Below are 24,396 nucleotides of genomic sequence, written 5' to 3' on the forward strand. Positions count from 1 at the left end.
TTTAGTACATTTACATTTCTAGCTACTTCCTGTCCTTTCTACCTTTCCTTTTTTGCTATGTAATTCCTTATAACACATACATTTTATTTTGGAATATTCTAGAACTAATGTTCCTTGAGTTGTTTACCTTGGTTTGTATTTAAATGATTCAGTGTGTAGCCAATCCTTTTGAACTGTGACTTTCCCATTCCAAAACTCTTATTTTGATTTATCTCTTTCTTTTGTTTTTTGGCGGTACGCAGGCCTCTCACTGCTGTGGCCTCTCCCGTTGCGGAGCACAGGTTCCGGATGCGCACGCTCAGCGGCCATGGCTCACGGGCCCAGCCGCTCCGCGGCATGTGGGATCTTCCCAGACCGGGGCACGAACCCGCGTCCCCTGCATGGGCAGGCGGACTCTCAACCACTGCGCCACCAGGGAAGCCCTGATTTATCTCTTGGTTGGCCAGATTCATCATATGTAGTTGCTTCTGTAAGAGCCCTACTCTTGAGTCTTTGCATATTTTGGACTATCATCCTTTGACTTTATATGTGCACAGTTTCCGTGGTATAAAATCCTTGGGTCATAATTCTCCTTCCTCGGAAGTGTATAGCCTTTGCTTCTTTGTGTTCTGACAGTGTGTGTTCCTTGGATCCGGTGGTTTGTTCCCCACACACGTGACTTTGCCGTGGGAGGGGAGAAGCTGCTGCTCACTGGGTTCTTTCTTTGGTCTTGAAGCTCATTCACTTCACTACTACCGTCTCCCAGGGTTGTCCTTTCTGTATCAGCCCCTGCACTTCTTCTCAGAACTTAATATGCCCCCTCCGTCTTCAGAATTAGGTCCTCGTTTATTTAACGAGTCTTTCATTTTATTATATTGTTGTTGGGTTTTTTGTCTTAGCTGTTGTTCAAAGAGCGAAATTATGTGTATTTATTGGCTTTTTCCTTAACCTCCCACATCTCTCATTTTCTCCTCAGTAACTTTTAGCTAATTGTTCTTTTCTGAAACTATCTCCATGTTAATATCTCTTCTTATATTCTGTGAGGGTAGAGAGAAGTTTTCTGGGTTTTTCCTGGATAATTCTTCCTCTGAACTCTATTTCTCATCTATTTCTTGGTCATTAGGTACATTTCTAGTTCTCAAGAAGGGAAAGGAGTACGTGTGTGTGTATGACGCACGTATGCGTGTGCGTGTGTGTGTGTTCGGTGGAGGAGAGTGGACAGGGCTGAAACATCAGGCAGCTTCAAAACCTAGAAGCTGACTGAGAACTCTTTCTCACCGTATCAGCAGTGCCTTTAGCCCTAGGAGTCATCCACCCTTATCCTTTGGTGTCCTTCCTCAACCAGAGTAAACAGCTGGTGCAGATGAGAGGTTGGTGAAATTCCTGGTGCATCCTATAGAATAGGCCTTTTGCTTAGTGATTTAATGTATGTTTCTTCTCTGCTTTAGAGGAGTTGAGGCAGCAGCTACAAAACAGGTTACTTCTCACTCTTTCACTCTACCTCACCTCCACTGGTTCTCCAGGCCAGGCGTCCAGGTCATAGTTGTGGCAGATGGCATGCACACTCCTTCCTACTCTGGTCCTGCCTGCCACTCTGCAGGATGGAACCTGAGTCCCACACACGTCCAACAGGTCTCCCAGGGCCTGCTCACACCCTTAAGTCTCATTGTTTCAAGCAAAACTCCTTTCCTGGGCTCCTCAAAACCCCCATATTTACTTCCAATGATGTCTACACTCTGCTCTAGGTCTTGAAAGAATGTTTCAGTTTCAGCATCTTCACTTGATTTGGTCCATACTTTGCAGTATGAAGTTATCACACATTTTCTAATTTCAGCACAGATCTAAATTTCTTCCCAAATTTTTCCCCAGCTCTTGTGGGTTTTAGGGAGGAAAGTATTGGCTTGGCCAAAAAGTTTGTTCCAGCTTTTCTGTAAGATGTTACGGAAAAACCCAAATGAACTTTTTGGCCAACCCAATATAACGAAACCCACCATTTCTCTACCACCTTTTACTGAAGTTTCTTTGGCTAATGAATGTCTGTAGGGTTGCAAAGGAACCACTCAATATAGCTTGAGTGCATTGTGCATAGAAAAGATCTGGACACCTCAGTGATAGTGTTGACTGTGAGAAGGAAAAAGTCATTGAAACAGAGTAGAGACCTCTTTCGGGATATTTTCTAATTGAGGCAATACTGAGATGGTCACTGACAAGCAAAGTTTTCAGATACAGAATTTCAGGGTAGGGTAAAGGCTTTCGTGTATTTAAACATGGAGAATACTTAACATTCTTTAATCTGGATATACTTTGATTAATTGATAGAGCATTTGGTGGGGGTGCATCAAGAAAACTAAGTTTTGTAATTAACTGCATTGAGCATTGACTCTCCATTTTATTTCAAATTAAAACTTTATTTTTGCCTTCACACTTTAGAAATGTTTATATCTTCCTTCCTGCTTTGCCCCCTTTGACCAGTTTTGTTCTGATCAAACATGGCTTTCCCTTAACCACTGAGATTACTAGTATTTCTATCTAGAACCTTGCTCTGCCTCCACTTTCTGCCCCTGTGCTACGTGTTGCTTCCTCTCCTTAGCATCCTCTGGAATTTACGTGAAGGAACTTTCAAAATTGCAAAGCACCAGATATGTGCAGGCATAATTATTATTACCATGATGAATTTGTCTCTGCCTGTGTCCCGGATGATAGACAGTTGAGAAGCAAGGTCCCAGTCCATGGAAATAAAATTGAGAGGTCAACTTAGGAAGTAACAAGAACTGAAATACAAATTGAACCAAAGTGAAAAGCAGGAAGGGAGGGATAAATTAGGAATTTGGGATTAACAGATACACACCACTATATATAACATAGATAAACAACAAAGACCTACTGTAGAGCACAGGGAACTATATTCAATATCTTGTAGTAACCTATAGTGGAAACAAATCTGAAAAAGAATATATACACACACATACACCAAATCACTTTGCTTCACACCTGTTACATTGTAAATCAACTATACTTCAACTAAAAAAAAGTAAATTGAACCGTCTTCAGTCTGTCAGCATTGACCAAGTACTATTATATGAAAAATACTGTTCTAGGCAATAAGAGCTAAGGCAGGGGGTGGGTGGGTAGGGGGAGAGTGAGTTTCTCTATCCACTGCTAAACTCTTCCAGTAGATCCTTGAGTTGCCATGGAACTGTTTCTGTAGCCCTTGCTCTGCTTGGTCTATACCCACACTGCCCCCTGGGGGGGCACTAATGATCAGAGAAGCATTTTAACAGCAGGGCTTTGCCAGGCTCAGTCCCCCTTGGACCTGGAGACCAAGGTCATTCACTCTGGTATTTCACAGCCAGGAACATTAATTGGCAGACTTCCGGGCTTTACTTTTACGGAACTTCTAAAAGCGAGGCCAGGAGAACCGTTGTTTCTCCCTCACAACGGATTAGCATCACTGTGTGCTCCAGACTAGAAAATGCCAGTGTGGTGGGCTTGTAGAGACGCAGTTTGTCAGTAATTAATATTATACTTGTCCCTCTCCTTTGAGTCAGGGAATCAGCAGAGCACTAGAGAACTGTCCTTTGCTCCAAGGATTGCCTTTTATCAGATGAACTTCCTATAAGTCCACTTTCAGGAGATCACAACTCTTCATTTTGGTGAGAGAAAGAGAAAGGAAGGAATAATGGGTTTAGTACCAAGACAACCCAGGACCAGCTGTTTCCAAGGTTCCCCTCCCTGGGCCAAGTAAAATTTGCTCTCTAATTTGATATTACCCCTGGTCATCCCTGATTTTCACCCAGATTTTTTTCCTTACTCAAAGCTCTCTCTATGGTATTTCTTTCCTTTCATAATTTAACTCTTTATTTCCTTTTCCTCCTCAAAAGGCAAGACTAATGAGAGAAAATGGGGTATCTCTCCTCACTGGCTGGCCCCTGGGGTTGGTTAAAATGGAGAGAATGTTGACTGAAAAAACAGGCCCTGTGTGTCCTCATGTTTGATGCGTACAGGCCCTCCCTCTGCTCAGCTGTCCCTGAGGGTGTTGGGCCCTTCTCATGCCTCTCCACCACCACCGTGAGCGTAGCAAAGAAGGGAGGGGATGGGGGAAGAAGAGGTGGAGAGAAGGGGAGGTGGGAGAACAGGCCTGGCCGGGGCCTGCTCAGAGGTGAAGCAGCTTTGCAAAGCTTCCCAGAGAGGAGGCCTGGTCTCTGCGGTCTCCACAGCCCCACTGCCTCCCCTGCTTTCTCCCTCAACCACTGATGCAGCCTCCAAATGGAGCCGGGCAGCGCACACAGGGCCCAGGGGGACTGCTGCTCTGTCTCCAGAGCAGACCTGGATGGGGCAAATTAACAGTCAGACCTTCCACGGAAGGACAAGGCTGTGCTGTTAGCTGAGAGCTGCTTGTCCGGTTGAGGGCATTCTTGCTTGCTAGAGGCTAATTTGAAAGTTATCTGCTCAAATACTTCATGGCCAAATAAGCTGTCAGTTGGTTCCCTAAAAGCTGAGCCCAAGAAGAAGATACAAGATAAGGAATAAAACCATGTATATTAATTGTCTTTGAAAGTGATGAAAAGATCTCATTTTTCATAAGTTTGCTAACTTGGCTAAGATTGTGTGGGGATTCCAAGGGACACACAGCTTTCTACCGGTTCACTCACCCACCCTCTCCCTCCTTCCTCTCTCTGGTCCAGTAGATTCCTCTGGCATCTCAAGCAGAACAGTTCTGTGGACCCCCAGGCTAGCCCCCTGCAGATTCTGATTCTACCCCAGATAGTCCTGTCAAGTCAGTTTTTCAGGACGAGTTAAGATCACATTTTTAATCCAGCTCAAATGTGTATCTTCCTGTGTGCTATAATGAAGTTGCAGGTTGATTTTAATCCTTATAATTAGACCATAAAGACGTGTTATTTTGTCATACTGCATCAGGGTTCTATGTTTCCTTCCCGCATTCATTTCACCACCTGGAAGCCAAAGGCCAAGGTTAGGACTACCTCGCTCACCCCTCAGTAAACAGTGACTCCCCTAGCCAGCCCCCTGCCTTGCCCCATAGTAAATGCTTGTTATCCCATCCAGAGACCCTGCAGCTTTGACATTCTTTCTCTTGGTGCTGCTGGAATTGTTGGCTGTTGTCATAGTGAAGGGCAGTTAACGCGGTCTTGGGTTTGGGTTTTGGTGGGAGCTGAAGGGAACCCTGAGAACTGAATGCCTTCCTGTTTCCACAGAATTGCAGTAGTAGGTTGTTAGCTCTTGGCTCCAAGTGTGCCCTCTCTAGCCGGCGGTTTTCTCCATGATGATTCTGTAACATCCCCCAAGATGCAGCCTGACACCCTCCACTCCCAAAGCTTCTGCTACTGGGCTTCATATACACAGTATCCTCGCTCAGTTTGAGTTGATCAGTCCCAGAGGAAGGCAGCAACCCTGTAAGCCTGAACCCTGTAAGCCCTTCCAACTCTTCATTATCGACCTACTGTCTGCATTTCCCACTAGCTATCTTTGTATCACAGTCTAACAAAGGACTCACATTATTGGTTTATTGGAAGAAATTTTTCCCCTTGTTTGGAAACTGACATCACTTGTGTAACTCACAAGGAGGGCATGTAGTCTGTCTGTGATTGAATGCCAGTGAGTGGCAGAGAAAAGATAATTGATGGGTGGAAACCAGATGGCTCTGGTCTCCCATTCATCAGAAAGCAACAGATGTCAGTCCCCATATGGGGCCCTTCTAGCCAGCACTGTCACTGTGTCATCTCACTAGCAGAAAGGACCTGCGGGGTTAGAAAGTACAACTCCAAGGCTAAGCCCAGGTCTGCGAGGGGGAAGCACTATTTCAGTACTAGCTCTGCTTTGACCAGCTGGTGGGCTGGTTCCCATCAGTTATTCTTGCAGCCTTGGTTATCCTGCAAGGAGCACAACGCCTCTTGGCCGGAGAACGATTGGGTTGGCCAAAGCGTTCGTTCGGATTTTTGGCCAATCCGATACAAATCTGAACTAGGAATCCCAAGCGTTTTGTTTTTGACTGATTGTTTGTTTCACAGAAGGACTTAAAACCCAGAGCTTAATACATGGTGGACACACAAATGTTTGTGGAAAAAAAGAGAAGTAATAGGTGTCAGAGCTCTTTCATCTAAATCAAGCAATGTGTTTTAGGACCTGTCGTTTCTCTCGCAAAGCAGGCTTTTAGTTTTGTGCCTTATTGGTGCTTTTGGCCCATTATCTACTGTTCCCACTGGTGGACACAAGCTCCAGTCACAGGGAAGAGACACAGAGAAATTACACAGAAGATTTCAAAACATTCTGGGAACCAGGAAGATCCGATTCAATTTGGATGCCAGCAAAACTTGCCCTCAGAGATGCTGGGAGAGAAGAACAAAGCTACACAGTGTATTATATCACCTTAGTTGCTTAAGAACTAGGTACCAGGGAGTGAGACCATTGTAAACCGTTGGTTAGTGTCCAGAGAAAGGTGAGGGAGGGGGAAGAGCATGCAACCTTGCTGAGCCTGGGGCCCAGGCTGTCCAGGGGAGCCATCTATGGGGAAGTAGCCCACCAATGAATGCATGGGGCCAGCATGGGGCTGTCACCACTTCTAAATGGACTTCTTTGTTTCCAGGCAACGTCCTGCCCTCGGAGAATGCCTGGCCTCACTGGCAGGTGCCATACCAGTGGCATTCCTGGAGCCCACCCTTGACTGCTACAACCCACTCTCAGTCTTCAACGCCAAAACCCCCAGGGAGAGGTCTAGTAAGTATCATCCCACAGAGGTCATCACTGATGTGCTTGAAGAAAGCAGCGGGAGGGAAGGCCACGCAGGCAGGGATGGCAGCCTGCAGCACTGTGGCTGGTTCACGTGGTCTGGGAGGGGCCGGGAGGTCAGAACTGGCACCGTGTGGCACGTCTCCATCTTGCTGGAAAAGTGGGCACAGGCAGGTGCTTTGTTAGTGCTAGACTTGGGTTTCATCTTCTGTAAAATGAGGAGACAGTGTAGTTGATTTCTAAATCCCTTGCATCCTAAAAATTCAGGTTCTCCTGTCTGCCCTGGTCTCCGTTCTCTTTCTGCACCTGGGAATATGACTGCCCTTTACAGTTCCTCTCCAGAGTGTCAGTGGGAGGGGCACAGCTGCATTAATAACCTCGTTACACTCTTTTTTTTTTTTTTTCTGGTACGCGGGCCTCTCACTGTTGTGGCCTCTCCCGTTGCGGAGCACAGGCTCTGGACGCGCAGGCTCAGCGGCCATGGCTCATGGGCCCAGCCGCTCCGCGGCATGTGGGATCTTCCCGGACCGGGACACAAACCCGTGTCCCCTGCATCGGCAGGGGGACTCTCAACCACTGCGCCACCAGGGAAGCCCCTAACAATTTGGCAGGTTTTTTTTGTTTTGTTTTGTTTTTGCGGTATGCGGGCCTCTCACTGCTGTGGGCTCTCCCGTTGCGGAGCACAGGTTCCAGACGCGCAGGCTCAGTGGCCATGGCTCACGGGCCCAGCTGATCCGCGGCATGTGGGATCTTCCCAGACCGGGGCACAAACCCGTGTCCCCTGCATCGGCAGGTGGACTCTCAACCACTGCGCCACCAGGGAAACCCTCGTTACACTCTTCAAGTCCACAGACAGGCCGTGTTTCCAAGGATGATAACCACATGTTCTCCATCTTCGGGGAAAATGAAGCAGAGAAAAACACAAGAAGGAACTGAAATTCTACAAGAAAGAGAATTTGACAGGAGTGTTGGTGCACTGAGTTCTAGAACAGTGGTTGGCAAACTCTGGCCACGGCTGATTTTTGTAAATGGTGTTGTGTTAGAACATGGCCACACCCACTCATTTACATGTTGTCTGCAGCTGCTTTAGCACTGTGTAGGGGAGGAAAAATAATTTTCCCTCTACCCTTCATCGTTCTTGGCCGAGAACCCCCCCACTAAAAAAAGACAGAATGACAGGAGAAAGACAGACTTTTACTTATGTACCTATGTGTACATAAGGGAGCCCCACAAAGATATGAGACTCAAAACCAGCCCAACAATTGAGGCTTATACACCATCCTGACCTAAGGAAAGGGTTAGGAGTCTGGGGCTTCAAAGCGGGTAGCCATTCATGGGAAAGTGAGAAGAGGAAGGATTTGGTGAACAGTTTGCCCTGCCGTGCACGTGAGTCTTTCAGATGAAAAAGTGATCTCGGGCAAGAGCTCTCTTCTGGTACAGGCACTTGTATCTAAGGTGAACTTTCCTTATAAATGCAGATTTTCCTTACAAAAGAGTAACTCTGTTTTCAGACACTCTCCTGGGTCTGCAGTTTCTTAAAACTAATCAGCTCAAAGTAACCCCTCTGCCAAAGGGATGTATTTGGGGGTGGCCCATTCTGTTCCCCTTCAACTGCAGTGACACCATTGAGTAGTGGCAGCAAAGACTGTTGGGCCTGCAATGGCTAACATATTTACTGTCTGACCCCTTTATAGGAAAAGTTTTCCCACCCCCTGTTCTAGGATAACCTAGAACTGGAATCCAAGGCAGGTGGTAAACCTGCTTCTGGAGGGTAGAAGAGAGAGTCCCCATGTATGGATGAATTGTGATCCTGCTGAATGGCAATGGATTAGAACAGAGGAGCTTCCAGCAGGAACCTTGAAGGAAGCTTGGACTCCAACGGGAAAGAACTACAATGATTTGATGCGACATGAAGCAAAAATTACCGCACCGTGGGTCTGATCAATATTAAGAAAAACAGACCCCCAAAAATCATAGTAAACCATTTCTAACCAGAACCTATCCTATTCAGAACCCATATTTTCTTAAAATATTGATGCACAGTACCAGCAGGTGACTAGACTGTGCATCCGTTCCATTTGGTTCAAGCCCCCTTTTCAAGCTCTCATGGGTCCTAAGGGTTCTAGGAGGGGAAAGGTTCCTGTCACACTTTTCTCTGTCACCACTCTTCTTTCCGTCTAAGGACCCAGAGTACTAATAAGCCTTGGTGGCTTTATTCTCACTTGCTTTTATTACTTCAGATAAAAGAAGCACATGAGCCCCAGAAAGGATGACCAGGACAATTTAGACAAGACTGTTTAAAGTTCTCTTCCTGAACTAGAATACAGCAGAGACTAGTGTTCTCAGAGCTCGTCGAGGGAGAAGCATCGCGAAGATGCCTCCACGTTCCAAAGTCTCACGTGAAGTCTCTCAGTTAATTCCCCAACCTCCTTAGCCTCATTTCACCCTTCCTCCTCTTTCATGGACTAGGAAAAATATAGTTCCAACCTTGTTTTTCTCTGCCATCTCATGATTCTGAATGAGTCACATCTTGCAGCTAAAGTAGGAGCTGAACAACTGAGCAGGCTTTGGCAATGTTGAGGAAGAGCTGTGACATCTGTAGGCAAAAGCCAGCAAAAATGTTGCTCCCCAACTCCAGAGGGACATGGGTCCAGTCATGACAGTGCTGGATACGTATACGTTTATTCTGCTCCAACTGTGATTCAAGAAAAAGTGTGTGTCTGTCTGTGTATCACCAACGTATAGAGCTTGCACCTTGGGAAAGAGAGAGACCTACTCTGCTCTTGAGCTCCCAGAGGTAAGCCTGTGCACCACAACTACTGAGCCTGCGCTCTAGAGCCTGCGAGCCACAGCTACTGAGCCCACATGCCACAATACTGAAGCCCGCCCATCTAGAGCCCATGCTCCACAGCAATGAGAAGCCCGCATACCGCAAGGAAGAGTAGACCCCGCTCACCGCAACTAGAGAAAGCCCGTGCAGAGCAACAAAGACCCAAGGCAGCCAAAAATAAATAAAATCAAATCTTAAAAAAAAAAAAATGAATCAACAAAGACTGAATGCTGACCATGTGTATGGCTGTTGAAAAGTAGAGTGTACGCGAATATTTATTCTGGGATAACCAGGTTTGCCTGCAGCCAGAGAATGACTGATGGCTTGATGGACTCTGAGAAGGTAGACTTCATTCATTATACAAAGTAGGTGGCCTGAGGGACCAAGCAGGGAAAGGAATGTGACAGATGATGTGACGTGACAAATGATGTGAGTCTTTGGTTGAGAAATACAATATGAACTGATTTATCAAGGCTTCAGTCAGTTGGGCATCTCTCTTAATTAACAGTTGGTGTTTTGCCAGCAGAGTTACTCATATTAGGAACTCTTCTATCTTGTAATGTCCTGGAGCATTTTCTGACTCATCCAAAAACTGGAAAAGGTCTAATACTGTTATGCGCTAGATAAAATCTTTGGTTATGTGTGGCAGTGGTCTATTAATCAGAATAGTAGATTGACCAAAACATCCTACTCACCAGCCAGTTTACTTCCCAAATCCTTATTGGAAAGATCAACCAGAGAGAAAGGAGGTCCAGTTTCCATGTAAGCTGTCTGCCTATACTACAGAGACGGTGCTCTCTGATGCTGTCTTCTTGAGGGAGGAGCTGCTTGGTGAAGAAAATACTACTTTGGAATCTAACTCAGTGGTTCCCAGTGGTTCTCAGACACTAGCATGTATTAGAATCATTCGAAAGGCTTGCTAAAGAATGCCAAGTCCTACCCCTAGAGTTTCTAATTCAGTAAGTCTGGATTCTGAAGGTCCTAACAAGTTTCCGGGTGATGCTGCCACTGCTGGTGGGAGGATTTCACTTTGAGAACCATTGATCTAGCAGATGAAAGGCCAGCGTGTTCTAATGGTCCCCTCTTACATTCTTGTGTCTGATTCTAATAGGACCCAGCTGAGCTGTTTTTCAGGTAGATAACTCAGCAGCATTCGTTCTGCAGGTTTATTATGTGGCATTTGAAGAACAAAACAACACGTAAATCACAAATGTTTCTTCCCCTCGAGGACCAATTACATATAAATAACTTTTAAAGGTCATTGTAATGACTCCAGTGAAGCAACCGCAAGCAACTCTGTGTTTCTCTTAGGTAGGAAAAAAAAGCGTCCATGATGATGTATTCTCTGTGTGACATTTAAACACACACATGCCCTGAGCCTTCTCACGTATAATTTTACAACAAACAGTTGTAAACTTCAGCTGCATCTGTGGCAGTTGGCATTGTTCTGTGTGCGGAGCTTGACGGTAGAATGTTTGCCTGTACTGTTCGTACCTATTGATTCTGACACTGTATGTGTCAAACGATTTTGTTCGTGAGAGTCTCCCCAGACCCCCATGTTGATGTCACCCCCGATTCTTGCTGCTCTGCAGCAAGGTACGGGCTGGACTTGTTCTCTGCAAATGACCAGCATTGGCAGTGGATGGTGTCTAACCTGTATAATTCCCTTACGCTGTAAATCATAGGAGTTTGATGTTCTTTGGCTTTCATGCTACTAGTCCTTTTGAATTGTCTGGATTTAAAGGACACTGGTTCACTCCTAACTTCCAAGGAAGAGAGATCTGTAGCCTTCTCCCTGCCAAAAGGCCATACCGATAGCAACAGAAAATCACAGTTAGGGAAAGGGTGTTAGCACCTCATAGGGCCTGCTCCATAGCAGGGAGGCTCTTCCGAATCGTCCATCACTGTGCAGCTGCACACCATCTCCTAGAACCACTTGTAACAGCTACCGATTCACTGTCTCCAAGGCAGCCAGGATTATTCTGGATCTCTGCTCCAGGCAGGATAATTATGACAGAAATCAAGACAGTCCCTTCAATTGGCCAATATTCCTAAAAGCCAAGGAATTTGCTGTGGCCTCTTATTCATTAACACTTCCATTCCTATGGACTTAAAATCTAGGAAAGAGAGAGACTTCACACCAGCAGTAACCCCGTGGCAAAGGGCCTGCAGGCACAACCCAGTTCACTAAACGTCACATTTTATTTGAAATTTCTGCTTTGTCCTTTGAAATTCATGAGAACTTTACACTTTACTCCTAATATCAAAAAGAATTTCCTCAAATCTTCTAGTGGATCTAATAGGCTCCACTAGTGGACCTAAAATGCACCACATTTTCCTGTTGCTCCTCTGACTCCCTAGCCCCCCTGGTGTCTGATGCTTTGGCCCCACTGTGAGAAGTTTGGCCTGTGGGTGGAGTCTGCAATGAGCTGCCTCCCAGGCCCAGGTGGACCCTGGGGGCTATGACATAAATGGACGCTCTGCAGAGCTTTCGGCTCGTGCTTCTTTTCAACCATGCCCCGCCCTGCCACTCAGAGCCCTTGTTTTCGTCTCACCCGTCAGGAACCTCAGGATGTTTCTGGTCTCTCCTCCTGTCTTGGAGGGAAAGAGTGTCTTTTGCCTTAAGAAGAACAAGACACATATCCCCTTGGCTGCTTCTTTTTGCTATTCTTGTATCTGACAACGTTTAATGTTGAACGCTGTCATCATCTGATCCTGTCTGTCCTCGTTCAGTGAAGCGGCCTCAGTCACTCAGTGTGAGGAAGAGATAGGGCTGACTCACTATTCCTTGCACATAAACCTTCAGAAACAAAAAGGTTTAAGCGAATGACAAGGGGTCTTGGCAAAGGTTCCTTCAGGTCATCAATAACTTCTTTTGTAAATGCAGAAATCAATGTATGTGCAAAGTTTTCTTCCCCAAGATTTCAACTGGATGGAAGGTGTTGTCTCTGGTCCAGCTGAAAGAATCTCTGATGCAAGATGTTTCTTTTTCCTTTTTGAAACAGTACAGACATGATCCAGGTGACCCAACCACAAATTGGCAACTCAACACCGATGGGTTGCTTTTCTCCTAGCCCTGCCTTTCCTGCATGCACTGAGGCCAAGATGGAGAAGCAAGAGACTGACTGTATCACAGAGAAGTCTTATGAAATGTCCCTCGGCCATGTCTCTGTTATGCTCCTCTAAGATTCAGTTTAAGTGTTCTAACCTGAGTATGACATCTAGAAGATAACCCAGCCTCTGGAAGCTTCAGTCTTTACAAAGGCAGCAGGAGAGCAAAAGCTCCCCTGTATCCGGAGCTGACCTGTTTGAGGTTCTGGGGTGGAAAATTATGTCTAAAGACCAAAGGAGGGGTGGACAGAGAGAGAGAAGGTCGCACTATTTGTGCTTTTGAATTACTGTCCCTTTATTCTTCCTGTCCCTCTCGGTCAGTTCTGGGGATGCCAGACACGGTGGAGGAGATGTGCCCTGACATCCCCCAGCTGGAAGGCCTGATGAAGGAAATCAACGACCTGGCCGAGTCAGGGGCCCGGTACACGGAGATGCCCCACGTCATCGAGGTGATCTTGCCCATGCTCTGCAACTACCTGTCCTACTGGTGGGAGCGGGGGCCTGAGCACCTGCCCCCCAGCACAGGGCCCTGGTGCACCAAGGTCACCTCTGAACACCTCAGTGTCATCCTGGGCAACATTCTGAAAATCATCAACAACAACCTGGGCATCGATGAGGCCTCCTGGATGAAGCGCATTGCAGGTACCACACATGCCTTTCCTCCCCGGCCCCGACCCCAGCACCAAGACGCCTGGACTTTCTTTTCTTCTCTTAGTCTATCTTTAAGCTATTCCCCCTCCCCGCACTTAGTTATTTAACAGTGAAAAGAATTGACTTATTCCCCTGTAGAGCTTCCTGGAGCAAATGCTCCTGCCTAACTCCCCAACTAATCCAGGTCCCTCGAATCTCCAGGAAGCCCTTCTTGATAAACTCTACCCAACTCCCATGATCATTGCTTATTTGCTTTTGGTACTTAAGAATTCCATTTGCTCCTACAGTAATAATTGTCCATATTTTCTCGGTAAGTGATCCTGCGTGTTTTCCACACGTACAAAACTCACTCCCATCTGGGCTGTACTGTAAGTTTCTAGCATTTGTATTTCACTTTATGCTTCCTAAGACGCTCTCTAACTTAGGTTCACAGTAGCCTCACTAGGAGTTCCGTCTTGTCTTGTATTCCTCCTTGCATGCAGTAGGCTCTTAATGAATGTTGTTGGCTGATTTTCTGCTCCTGAAACAACTCCAAAAGAGGAGAACCTTGGAAAATTAGTAACCACACTTTCCACAGTCAGGAAACCATGAGTATTTTAGTGTCCTCTGTCAGAGTAGAGTTGAGAAGACAGAAGCTAAAGCAAAGTCATTGCCTTTGATGGACCTGCGGTTTTGATGGACCGTAGCTGTTTCACCCCTACAATCTCCTAACCATAAAACACAGCGGTGGGATCAGTGGTAGCTATTAGCTTCCCGGACAAATGAGTAGATATTCCAAGGAAGAAAACTTCTACCGCCTTCCTGTCTCTGAAATGAACTTCAAATTATAAATACTTCGGGTACTGATGGCTCCTAGACAGTATAGACCTCTGGGAACATATGAGTAGATAAAGTTGGCATTCCTTTCTTACCTAGTAGCCCAGGAATATTGTTAACCCTAAGGCAATTTGTTGAGGAGCTCTAATTTCTAAATCTGGATTAAGGGAAGGAAGGTAATGGAAGGATGGACTCCCTTAGCTTCCCCAGAGGTGCAGTGGAAAGATGTCACAGCACCCTGATGGGAACTGAACGGGACCTGTTATTTCACAGGTGAACCCATATCTCATTCAGTTAGGCCGCTTCATTCCTGGTGCCTGAACAGAGTCCATTTTAAATAGCAACCTCACATCAGCCATATCTGGAACAGCCGTTCTGATTCCAGATCCGGAGCAGAAATGCAGCCCGGTGAAGGCTGGAGTGTGAAACGTGAAGTTTCCACCTGTTGGTTAATGCGTCTCAGCAGAGAACTGTTTTCGCCTTCTCTTTCTAAAACAGCCGTATTTATGAAAGCAAAAACTAAGGTAAAGTGAGATTAAAAAGAAAAAGTGCTGGATTATAGGCTGTTTCTAGTCGAAACGCCCTACATGAAAGAACCTTTGAAATACACAAAACACGCATCAATGCACTTTGTGAATGGTTCATGACTCTTGAGAATTTTATTTCACTTATCTTTAAATAATTACTCTGATTCTCATCTTTATTATGGATTAGACCAATAGGATATTCCATTTAAGAAACTCGATGAGACATGTAAGTTTTATCTTTCTCTTCAAGAAGGCTGGAACCATAGTCCCAGGTCCCACTGATTGCTTGTTTCTGCTCATCGACTTCTGGTGGCGACCCCAGTCTGCCTCTCAGTTTATTATAGATGATAGTAGTTTCTCTGCTTTTCTCAGGGCCCAGAGGAGTCCCCAGGCAGTAGGTTGGCAGTTCTCAAGTCCTGGGGGCTGAGAACTGTGGTTGGGTCCATATGTTTTTAACAAGAGATTTTTCTATAAACCAGAAAACGTAGTATTGAGTGCCTACTCTTGACACAGCACAGTGTTGGTTATTATGAATAAAAGGCTTATAATCTCGCTAGTGAGCCAAAACCAACGTGAATGTACTCTAAAATGAAACAAGATAGCCTGTTATGAGGAGCTCAGAGGTATAGCAAACACCATACGTGAAAAGTTAAAGGGTGGCAATGTTTCCCCGTGGCCTAGAGAAGCAGAACAGGAATAGAGACCTTCTCCTGTAGCTCCACCCCCACCCCCAGCAACTGAGGCTTCACGAGATGGAAGGGCAAGTGCTATCCTGAGTTGACGGCTTTTCGCAGCCTCACCTTTGAGTATCCCTTCTTTCCTTTCATCGATTGTCATAACATGCAAAATGAGGGGGAGGCCCTTTGTTTGCAAACACAGTGTATGCCCAGCCAATCATCGGCAAAGCCAGGGCGGACCTGCTAAGAAGCCACTTCATCCCAACTCTGGAGAAGCTGAAGAAGAAGGCTGTGAAGACCGTGCAGGAAGAGGAGCAGCTGAAAGCCGACAGCAAAGGGGACGCCCAGGAGGCAGAGCTCCTCATTCTGGATGAGTTTGCCATCCTCTGCAGAGACCTCTATGCCTTCTACCCCATGCTGATCCGCTACGTGGACAACAACAGGTACGGAGGAGGCCTAGGCAAGTCCCCAGGATGGAGAGACGGTATTGGGTTTTGTTACAGGTGAGAGAGGGAGGTCACAGCTGCCACCGCCAGTGCCCCTCCCCCACAGAATCCCCAGTGTGGGACCTCTGGGCAATGCTCTCCTTGGTCAGTGATTCTACATGATCAGTGGCATGGCTACCCCTTCCATCTTCACAGGCCACCACAGGGAAGAGGGAGTTAGTCGAATAAGGGCAGCAGCGACCCACTTCTGCCCCTCTGCTGCTCTGTCACACATTCATTCAACAGACATTACCGACTGGGTGTCAGGCACTGTTGTAGGCATTAGGGGACAAGAGAGAACAAAACAGAAAGAGCTGTTGGCCCAGGGAGCTTTCATTCCGGCAGGAGAGTGGGGCAAGTAGACAATAAGCAAAACAAATACTTGCATATTTACAATATACTTACTTATATACTTATAGATCTACTTATACACTTTACTTATAATTTACTTATCTGAGTAAATTATACAAGCAAAGTAAAGGGAATTAAGAGTGCCAGGGTGGCAGTTTTAAAAGAATGTTAACTGAGAAAGCGACATTTGAACACTGACCCAAAGGAGGTGAGGTCGGGAACCGTGCAGGTCTGGGGAAGGGTTATGTTCCCAGGAAAAGGAAACATCTGGTGCAAGCCCCGAGGAAGGGGTGTGCGTTGGGATGTTCAGGGCATCACGAGGAGGCCAGTACAACTGGAGAAGAATGAGGGGCCAGGAAAGCAGGAGGAGACGTCCGAGAAGCCATCTTCTCTCCACGGGGCCGAGCGAGATGAGCATTTGGTGCAGGTTTGAAGATAAGCTGTGATGTGATCTGACTCAGTCTTTGACCGCTGTGGTGAGGGATCAGGGCAAATAAGGAAGTGAGCAGACCGGCCGAGAGGCTCACGGTGACCCAGTCAAGAGCTGAGGGTGCAGAGCAGACGAGTGGTGCCAGGACTGGGGCAGAGGATGGGGCTGGGGTTTCCTTTCAGAGTCCTGAAAATGTTCTGAAACTAGGAGTGATGGTTGTACTAAATGTTGCTAATGAGTAATTTTATGTTACGTATATTTTACCATAATTAAAAAGAAAAAAACAAAGAGTTGGTGGTGGCTGGGACCAGGCTGGTAGCAATGAAGGTTGACAGAAGATGTCAGATTCTGGGCCTGTGTTAAAGGTAGAGCCCTTGGGACTGCAGATTGGGAATAAGAGAAAAGAGGGGAGTCAAAGATGATTCTGGGCAAATGGAAGGATGGAGTTCCCAGCAGTTGAGTTGGGGAGGATTGTGGATATAGAAGTTTTTTTAGGGCAAGATCAGGATATCACTTTCAGTCGTGTTAAATTTGAGTTCCCTCTTCAATACAAAAATGAAAATGTTGAGTGGGCGGTTGAATATATGAGTCCAGAGTTCAGGAGGGAGGTCTGGTGTAGACATGAGAGTTTGAGAGTCATCCATACGTTGATATGTGGTCTTTGAGCGACATGAGACTGGATGAGATAGGTAAAGGCTTGAGAGGGAGAGAGAAGAGTTCTAAGGACTGAGCCCATGTGCTCAGGTCAGGCAGAAGAGAAGGAACCCGTGAGTGAGACTGAAAGGGAGCCACCAGTGAGACAGCAGGAAACCAACAGAATGTTGTGTCCTGGATGCCAACTTCACAAGGGATTTCCAGGAGGAAAGAATGATGAATGAAGGTTATTGGTGACCTTGACAAGAGCAGCTTCAATGGAGCAATGGAGATGAGGACCTCTTTGGAGTAGGTTGGAAGAGAATGGGAGAAAAGTACTTGGAGATAGCAGTACAGACAACTTATTCAAGGAGTTTTACTCTAAAGGGGAACAGAGAAACGGGCTGCTAGCTGGGGGAAGAAGTAGGCCCAAGAGGAGAGTTTTTAAGATAGAGAAGGTGCTTGGAGGTTTGAGGAGGAAGGAGGCAGCGCCCAGGGAGAGTGGGAGAGCAGGTGGACCAGGGAAGTGGGTGGGATTGCCGGGCACATGCAGGGCCCCACTGGAGATCTGCGCTCGTGAATTGAAAGTGGGACCCATTGGCAAGTCGTGTTTTTCTCCAGCCAGTTTGGCTGCCAGGTACAGGCCCAGACTGGGAGGAGAGTTGGATTTAACCAGGGTTGGGGCTTTGCAAAATGAGTGTGACAAAGAAAAATGGGTTAGGGAGTTGAGGGTGTATATTATAGGGTAATTCGAAAGATTGGCCAAGGGATTTAAGCTGGATGAGGGGGAAATGAAGGCATAGGAGCCTAATGTTCATGAACAGGCAAAGGAGCAAAGGACTGTAGGTCCCAGTGGAAGGCAAAGACCAAATAGATGTCTTTATTATACCACACCCTCTTAAAGTTTAGAGGCCTAAACTGTAAGTTTGGGAAGGTTTAATTTTCAAATACTCCACTGTAGTTACTGAAAAGACTTAGGGATATTGGGGGGAACGTTGCTGACCTTTTGAGTGTTATGCCATTCTGTCATGGGCAAGGAATACGTCTGGATATGCCCATTTTAGCATTTAGCATTTAGCATTTAGCATTTCATAAGGTAAATTGTACTTACTGTTTAAAATATTTACTTAAGATTACTTATATTTAGCTTTACAAAATAAACATCTTACACACACTATATATAAGTGTGTATATGTGTGTGTGTGTGTGTGTGTGTGTGTGTATGAAATTCCTTACCTATCTGTGGGGAATTTTACTCACTGTCTCAAAAGAAATCCTGGTTTCAGGGTTATCATTTTAGTCATTTCTGATAACATAATTATGTTAGCAGGTTAGCGAAGGAATTTGTCAGAGTTTGAGGTGAAAACAGCAATGAAAGTAGAGTAAGGTTGCCCCTGGAATAGCTCTTTAACTGCATTTGTCACTATTGACAATCAAGATGCAAGATAGAGTGTGTTCCACTTACACATTGTTTGACAGTTGCTAAAAATGGCAATGTCAGAGAGTCTTTGAGATCATCACTAATTCATTCATCCCCACTTTTCAACCCTTTCTTCCCTGAACACCAGGGAGCATTATGGCCATCTGAGCCTCACTTAGAAATACTTCCTTCCTGTGTGTGTGCCTTTACCTCCTTCAAGTTCTTTCTTCACCCAAAAGAATTGGCTGGCTTGGAAGCACGGGATTGTGGAGTTGGCAGGAATAATAGAGGCCAGCTCATCTTACCTCTAACTGGATGAATCAATATCCTCTTCCCTTTTCCTAGCGGTGCATTTCCTGCCTGATTGTCCACCACGGTTATGGATGACAGGTACAGCCATACTGTGCGTGCCTTCCCATTCTCGTTTCAGACAGTTAAAGCCATTTTGGTTCAACTCTTTCTCGTTCATTTTTTTTCTTCCAGTTTTATTGAGATATAATTGACACACAGCCCTCTGTAAGTGTAAGGTATACAACAGAACGATTCGACTTATATACATCATGAAATGCTTAGAATAAGTTTAGCGGACATCCATCACCTCGCACAGATACAAAATAAAAGACACGAAAAAGTATTTTTTCCTTGTGATGAGGACTCTTGGGATTTACGCTCTTAACTTTCACGTATAACATACAGCGTTAATTAGATTAATCATGTTGCACCTTACACCCCCTGGGACGTACTTATCTTACAACTGGAAGTTTATACCTTTAACCACCTTCATCCAATTCCCCTTCCCCCGCACTCTGAACCGTTTTGAGTTCAGATCTGTTATCTCCTATCAACTCTGATTTTGCTCTCTAGAGCCACACAAAACTACTCCAATCTCTCTTGTGGCAGCTCTTTAAACATTGAAGAGAGCCATCTTGTCCTGTCCTCCCCTGTTTTCTCTCGTCATATTAAACCTCTGGACTTCTTCAGCCCTGTCACAGCAGTGTTCCAAGTCTCTTCGACAGCTGAAACAGTCTTCTGAAGAGAAGCTTCTGTGGGTCAGTGTTGAACCTGAAGCTGACCCAGAATAAGCAAGAGCTCCCAGCGTGCTGTGGTCCGAGCAGGGCGAATCAGGGTTCCATGTCCTCATGCCGGGAGATTATACATCAACACAGGTTCAACAAACCTCTCTACACAAGGCAGCAGCGCCTCAGCCTCCTTTCTGGAAATCAGACACACTCTGAACAGAAACGACCAACTTTCCCTGTTGAAGGGAATCCAAGTGAATCCTGTGTGGTGACCACCTCGGGCTGTATCCTCTACAAGAGGCTCAGGAACAAGGCAGAGATAAGCTCTTACCTCTTAGTCAGACAACTGGGCGGTGAATATAGGAACATGGCTTTACTTTCTTTCAAAACCTGATAACTGGCTTTACTTTCTTCAAAAACCTGATAAGTTGTCATTTTGACAATAGCAGTCTAACTCTCCTTTATTCTGCTTTTTGTTTCTGTTTTACCTCTAAACCCACCTACAGCTTTGCATTTCCCAGCTGCCTTTTGGCAGCATGCAGAGCAGATGATATAAGAAACCCACAGGTCGGTTAAGTACCTCCAAAAGGATCAAATGTCTGAATGTTGAGAAAGGTCTGAGTTCTGTGGAAGGCTGGGAGAAGGGAGGAGAGAGTCTGGTTGCATCATTTGGGGGTAGGACGTATATACGGGCAAGTTGGAGAGGCAAGGTCAGGTTCTTCTGTCCTCCTGCAAATACTGAGTTAATCTGGTTTGAGAGGTGCAGAGAGTTTACGTGCCTGGGGGAAAACACTTAACGGTGGGTTCATGTGTACCCACCATTCTGAACCTGAAGAAGGAACCTCACTAAAGACAAAGAGTAAAAATCTGCCTCTTGGAAGAAGGGTGTTGAAAACAAAATTCATTCCGCTGAAACTGCATTCCCATATGAAGGCAAAGGTATGCAAAGCCTCTTTCTCCTGTGAGCAAATGTTTACCTGAGATTTTGTTTTCAGTGTTCCTGCGACTCACACTGGCGGTGGCTGTGCTTTTCCTGGGCGGGATAGGATGTGACCCCTTGCCTCTTCCCACTCAAGGCACAGTACCAGCCTATAAAGCACATTTAAACCAAAACGCTGCAGAAGGAACAGCTGGCGGCTGTGATAAAACCTGACACTTGACCCTGAAAAAGCGCTCCTGAAAAATCAATATGAAAGAAATCAAAAAGCATTACCAGTCTCAAGCCTCGAGTTTGGATTGCATTTGGCTTCTAGTGATGGATGCCTTACAGAGTGGCTTAAATTAGAAGTTAAATCTCACACGTGAAGGAAGTCCAGAGATAGCCAGTCCATGGCCAGTATCGCTGCTCTTCGTTAGAAACCCTCACTCCTCTGTCTTTCTGTCCTCAACATTGGTGTCCATGTTCAAAGTTACTTCAGGTGCAACATGCCAATTAGAGTTTGAGCTGTCATGTTTTCATTCCAGAGAGGAAGTAGAAAGGCAAAAGGGCACCTTCAGCTATCTGATCCTTTTTAGAGAGTTTTCCAGAAGGCTCATCCAACAGCTTCCTCTTCCATCTCATTGATCAGAACGTAGTTCCACAGCTGTCCCTCGGGGGCGGGGGTGGGGGGGCCGGGGGGCTGGGTAATGTGACCTTCAGCAGGGCACACTGCCACCCGGAGTAAAATGGGGGTTTGTGCCTAAGGAAGAAGAGGAGAATGAGTGTTGGGCAGACCACCTGTAGTGTCTGCCTATAAAGGAGAGGCTAGCTGAGGTAGAAAACAAGGAGGATTAGAGAAAAATGTCCATGAGGCTGGAACTCAGGGTGGGAAGGAATTGAGGAGATGAGAAAGGAATCCAGAGGTGGTCTTGGCCTCATGAGTCTTCACCTTTCTTCCTTAGCCTGGTGCCTTCCGTGAATGGGCAGACGGTACAGGCTGCTCAGAGCAATTCAGTCTGATGTCCCAGGGCTTAGGGAACTGGCTTTTTGATAGCTATTACCATGCATACAACCAAGGGACATTAGGTTTTTTAGACCATTCATGACAGCCCCAAAGTTTTCTTTAAGAAAGACGATAGACAATTTAATTTCTAATGTGTTACTTTATGCAGATATTTACTCACCCAGCCGTTTCAAAATACAATTCAAACGCACAAGATAGGGGCAAGACAACTTTTAGGAAATGACTGAATTCTACTGCAATTGAGCCTTCTTGCCGCCACTGTGAAATTTCTTAACCTAGCCTAGTATTTTTTTTTTTAATGAGTAATGCCTATTTGTAGGGAATTTGCAAACCATTTCAAAGGGCATAGGAGGTGTTGGTCTCTGCCTATACACTTTATATAACAGTTAAAAAAAATTATTGTCTTACAGATTTCATTCATAAAAGTGGCTTTGAAAGGAAAACGGGCAAGGCCAGAAATGTTTATAGAGTGCTCACAATTTCAGAGGTTTGACAAGATTAGATGTCATACTGACCAAGACTTTCCTAGTCTCGCTAGACTTGAGGATTAAAGGAGGCCTGTCCCAAAACTTAGAATGTAACCTTCATCACCTCTTCAGTTTAAAGGAAAACAAAACCTTACCTTTGACCATTTTGAAATGTTGATTTCTGACATCTGTTTGCTAAGAGAATCCTGGAATCCTTTGGTAACATGGAAGTGATTATTGTAGGTCTTCAAATATACCTACAACAATTGCATGCCTGTATCTAAGCATGCAAGGAATATATTGATATTTAGTCTCTCTGAAGATTGCCTTCTATGGGAATGCAATTTTATCCGGATAAATGTGTGCATCTGATGTCGGTATAATTTTTAGAGTGTGACTCTTTCAATCATTGCTGAATTCCACATGCATATTCATTTATCTCTCACCTCAGATCTAACTGGCTCAAAAGCCCCGATGCTGACTCTGACCAGCTCTTCCGCATGGTGGCAGAGGTCTTCATCCTGTGGTGTAAATCTCACGTAAGCACAGATGGGGGCCCTGGATTTAGAGTTGGTGGTGAAAGGTACACCTCAACTTTCTTGTAATGTTTGCTTTTTTATTTCCCCCCACTTAGAACTTCAAGAGGGAAGAGCAAAATTTTGTGATTCAGAACGAAATTAATAATTTGGCATTTTTAACTGGAGACAGCAAAAGCAAGATGTCAAAAGTAAGTCCATAGAAATCAATTCCGAAGACTCTCCAACCTTGACCTAAGCTACATGTCTTGGGTGTATGAAGGGATTAGCTCCTACTGCGTGTAGGTCAAACAACAGAAACCAACAGGTCCACTGTTCTTTCTTTGAGAATGAGCCAGAAGAAACTGCTCTCAAATAAGCATGGTCATCACATTTTATGAATAAATAGCTGCTTTGTGCATCAAAAAGTTTAAGTTTCAAGACTTGCCTAAGGCCTTCGAGAGGTCTCCAAAACAAAAGCTGCTGTTACTTGTTTTAAAGTAGAACTACTTGCTGTGTAGAAAAGCTACAAAAATACATGTGCCTAGAGCCACCTTTTAATTAGCTGTGAGGACATTGCCTTGCTTTGAAGATTTCGTAGACACATATTCTTACAGTGCACTTATTTTCTTCTTATCTTGAACATCTAGTAGTTGCTTTATTTCAGCTGTGCTGACCTCTTAATGCCTTCTGTTTATTTTCCACGTGAGTTGCATTCAGAAACCCAAACATTTGTCCATCCCCCTGCAGGGAAATGTTTGAAAGAGGGCGTTCCAAACATCTGTCTGAAAACAGAGTCACCTACAGGGAGGGTGTCGCAGTATCGAATACAGGAGGGGCAGCCGGCCTCCCGGTTCCCCCCAGTCAGCTCTGCACAGTGAGGTTTTGCTGTTTTTATTGGAGAGAATTCTCAGACACACTCCTTTAGGTGTACACACAAAAACAAGGCTTACTTAAATGTGCTGTTTCGTTCCCGGCTGTCATGGCTTACCTGGACTCTCTTCCCCTGAGAAGCGTGCCTGGGTGAGGGTTGACTGTCCTGTCACGTATAAGAGACATGTGACACCTGAGATGTGCATCTCTCTCACTGCTGGTACAGTGCTGCCTCTGAGGACCAGGAAGGTGGAGTGTGCACGGGAACCCCTCAGAAGTGAGAACCAGTTCTGGAAAGATGACAGTCGCGGGTTTGTAGCAAAGCTCTTGGGGCAACCTTCCAAATAACCATTTGGGATAGAAGACCTTTGTATGCAGAGCTGCAGACCAGGGGCCACCAGAAGTGAAAACTTCAACACCCAAAACTTCACCAAGCGTGCCTAGCTCTGGTCAGCTGCAATCACTCTGAACTTTCCATCCCTTCCATCTTTAAGCTATGTTGACATTAACACTTCTTCCAGCATCCAAAATTTGATTCTTAGAGTTTAGAATCTGGTATGCGCTGTTTGGTAAAGTTTGATAAATAGAACTGTGCACGTACAATGTAGAGAGATTAGGTGTATATATATTCACATTCAAGAGGAATCTTTGCTGCAAAGGAAGCTTACTTAAGGTACATCCTTTTGTGCTTTGGATAATTTTTATTTGATTTTCCAAAGTTTATTTTGCATTTGACTTTTGGCATACACAGCTTCTCATGTGAGGTACAGGAGGCAGGATATTTTCAGACTCCTGATCCCTGGATATCTATCCCTAAGTTCCCTCTGAAGGGTCTTCTTACAGCCATTACAGTGTCTCGTTTGACCCTGTCCACCTACCGAAAGTCACTGAATCCCAGACAAATTCCTTGCCACCTTCAACT

At 45.5% G+C, this 24,396-nt stretch overlaps 1 protein-coding gene across 2 annotated transcripts in view; it reads left to right on the top strand.

Annotated features, from left to right (window-relative positions):
• The window catches only part of RYR3 (ryanodine receptor 3), a 555,614-nt gene that overhangs the window by 474,237 nt on the left and 56,981 nt on the right, over positions 1-24,396 (top strand). For both annotated transcript variants that reach the window (XM_049705467.1, XM_049705468.1), the window contains exons 65-69: positions 6,584-6,714; positions 12,989-13,309; positions 15,541-15,781; positions 22,538-22,625; positions 22,721-22,813. In XM_049705467.1, coding sequence (XP_049561424.1) covers positions 6,584-6,714; positions 12,989-13,309; positions 15,541-15,781; positions 22,538-22,625; positions 22,721-22,813 — 874 coding nt within the window. The remainder of the gene's footprint in view (positions 1-6,583; positions 6,715-12,988; positions 13,310-15,540; positions 15,782-22,537; positions 22,626-22,720; positions 22,814-24,396) is intronic.

This window comes from Orcinus orca, chromosome 2 (assembly GCF_937001465.1).
Source record: "Orcinus orca chromosome 2, mOrcOrc1.1, whole genome shotgun sequence".
Classification (NCBI taxonomy): Eukaryota; Metazoa; Chordata; class Mammalia; order Artiodactyla; family Delphinidae; genus Orcinus; species Orcinus orca.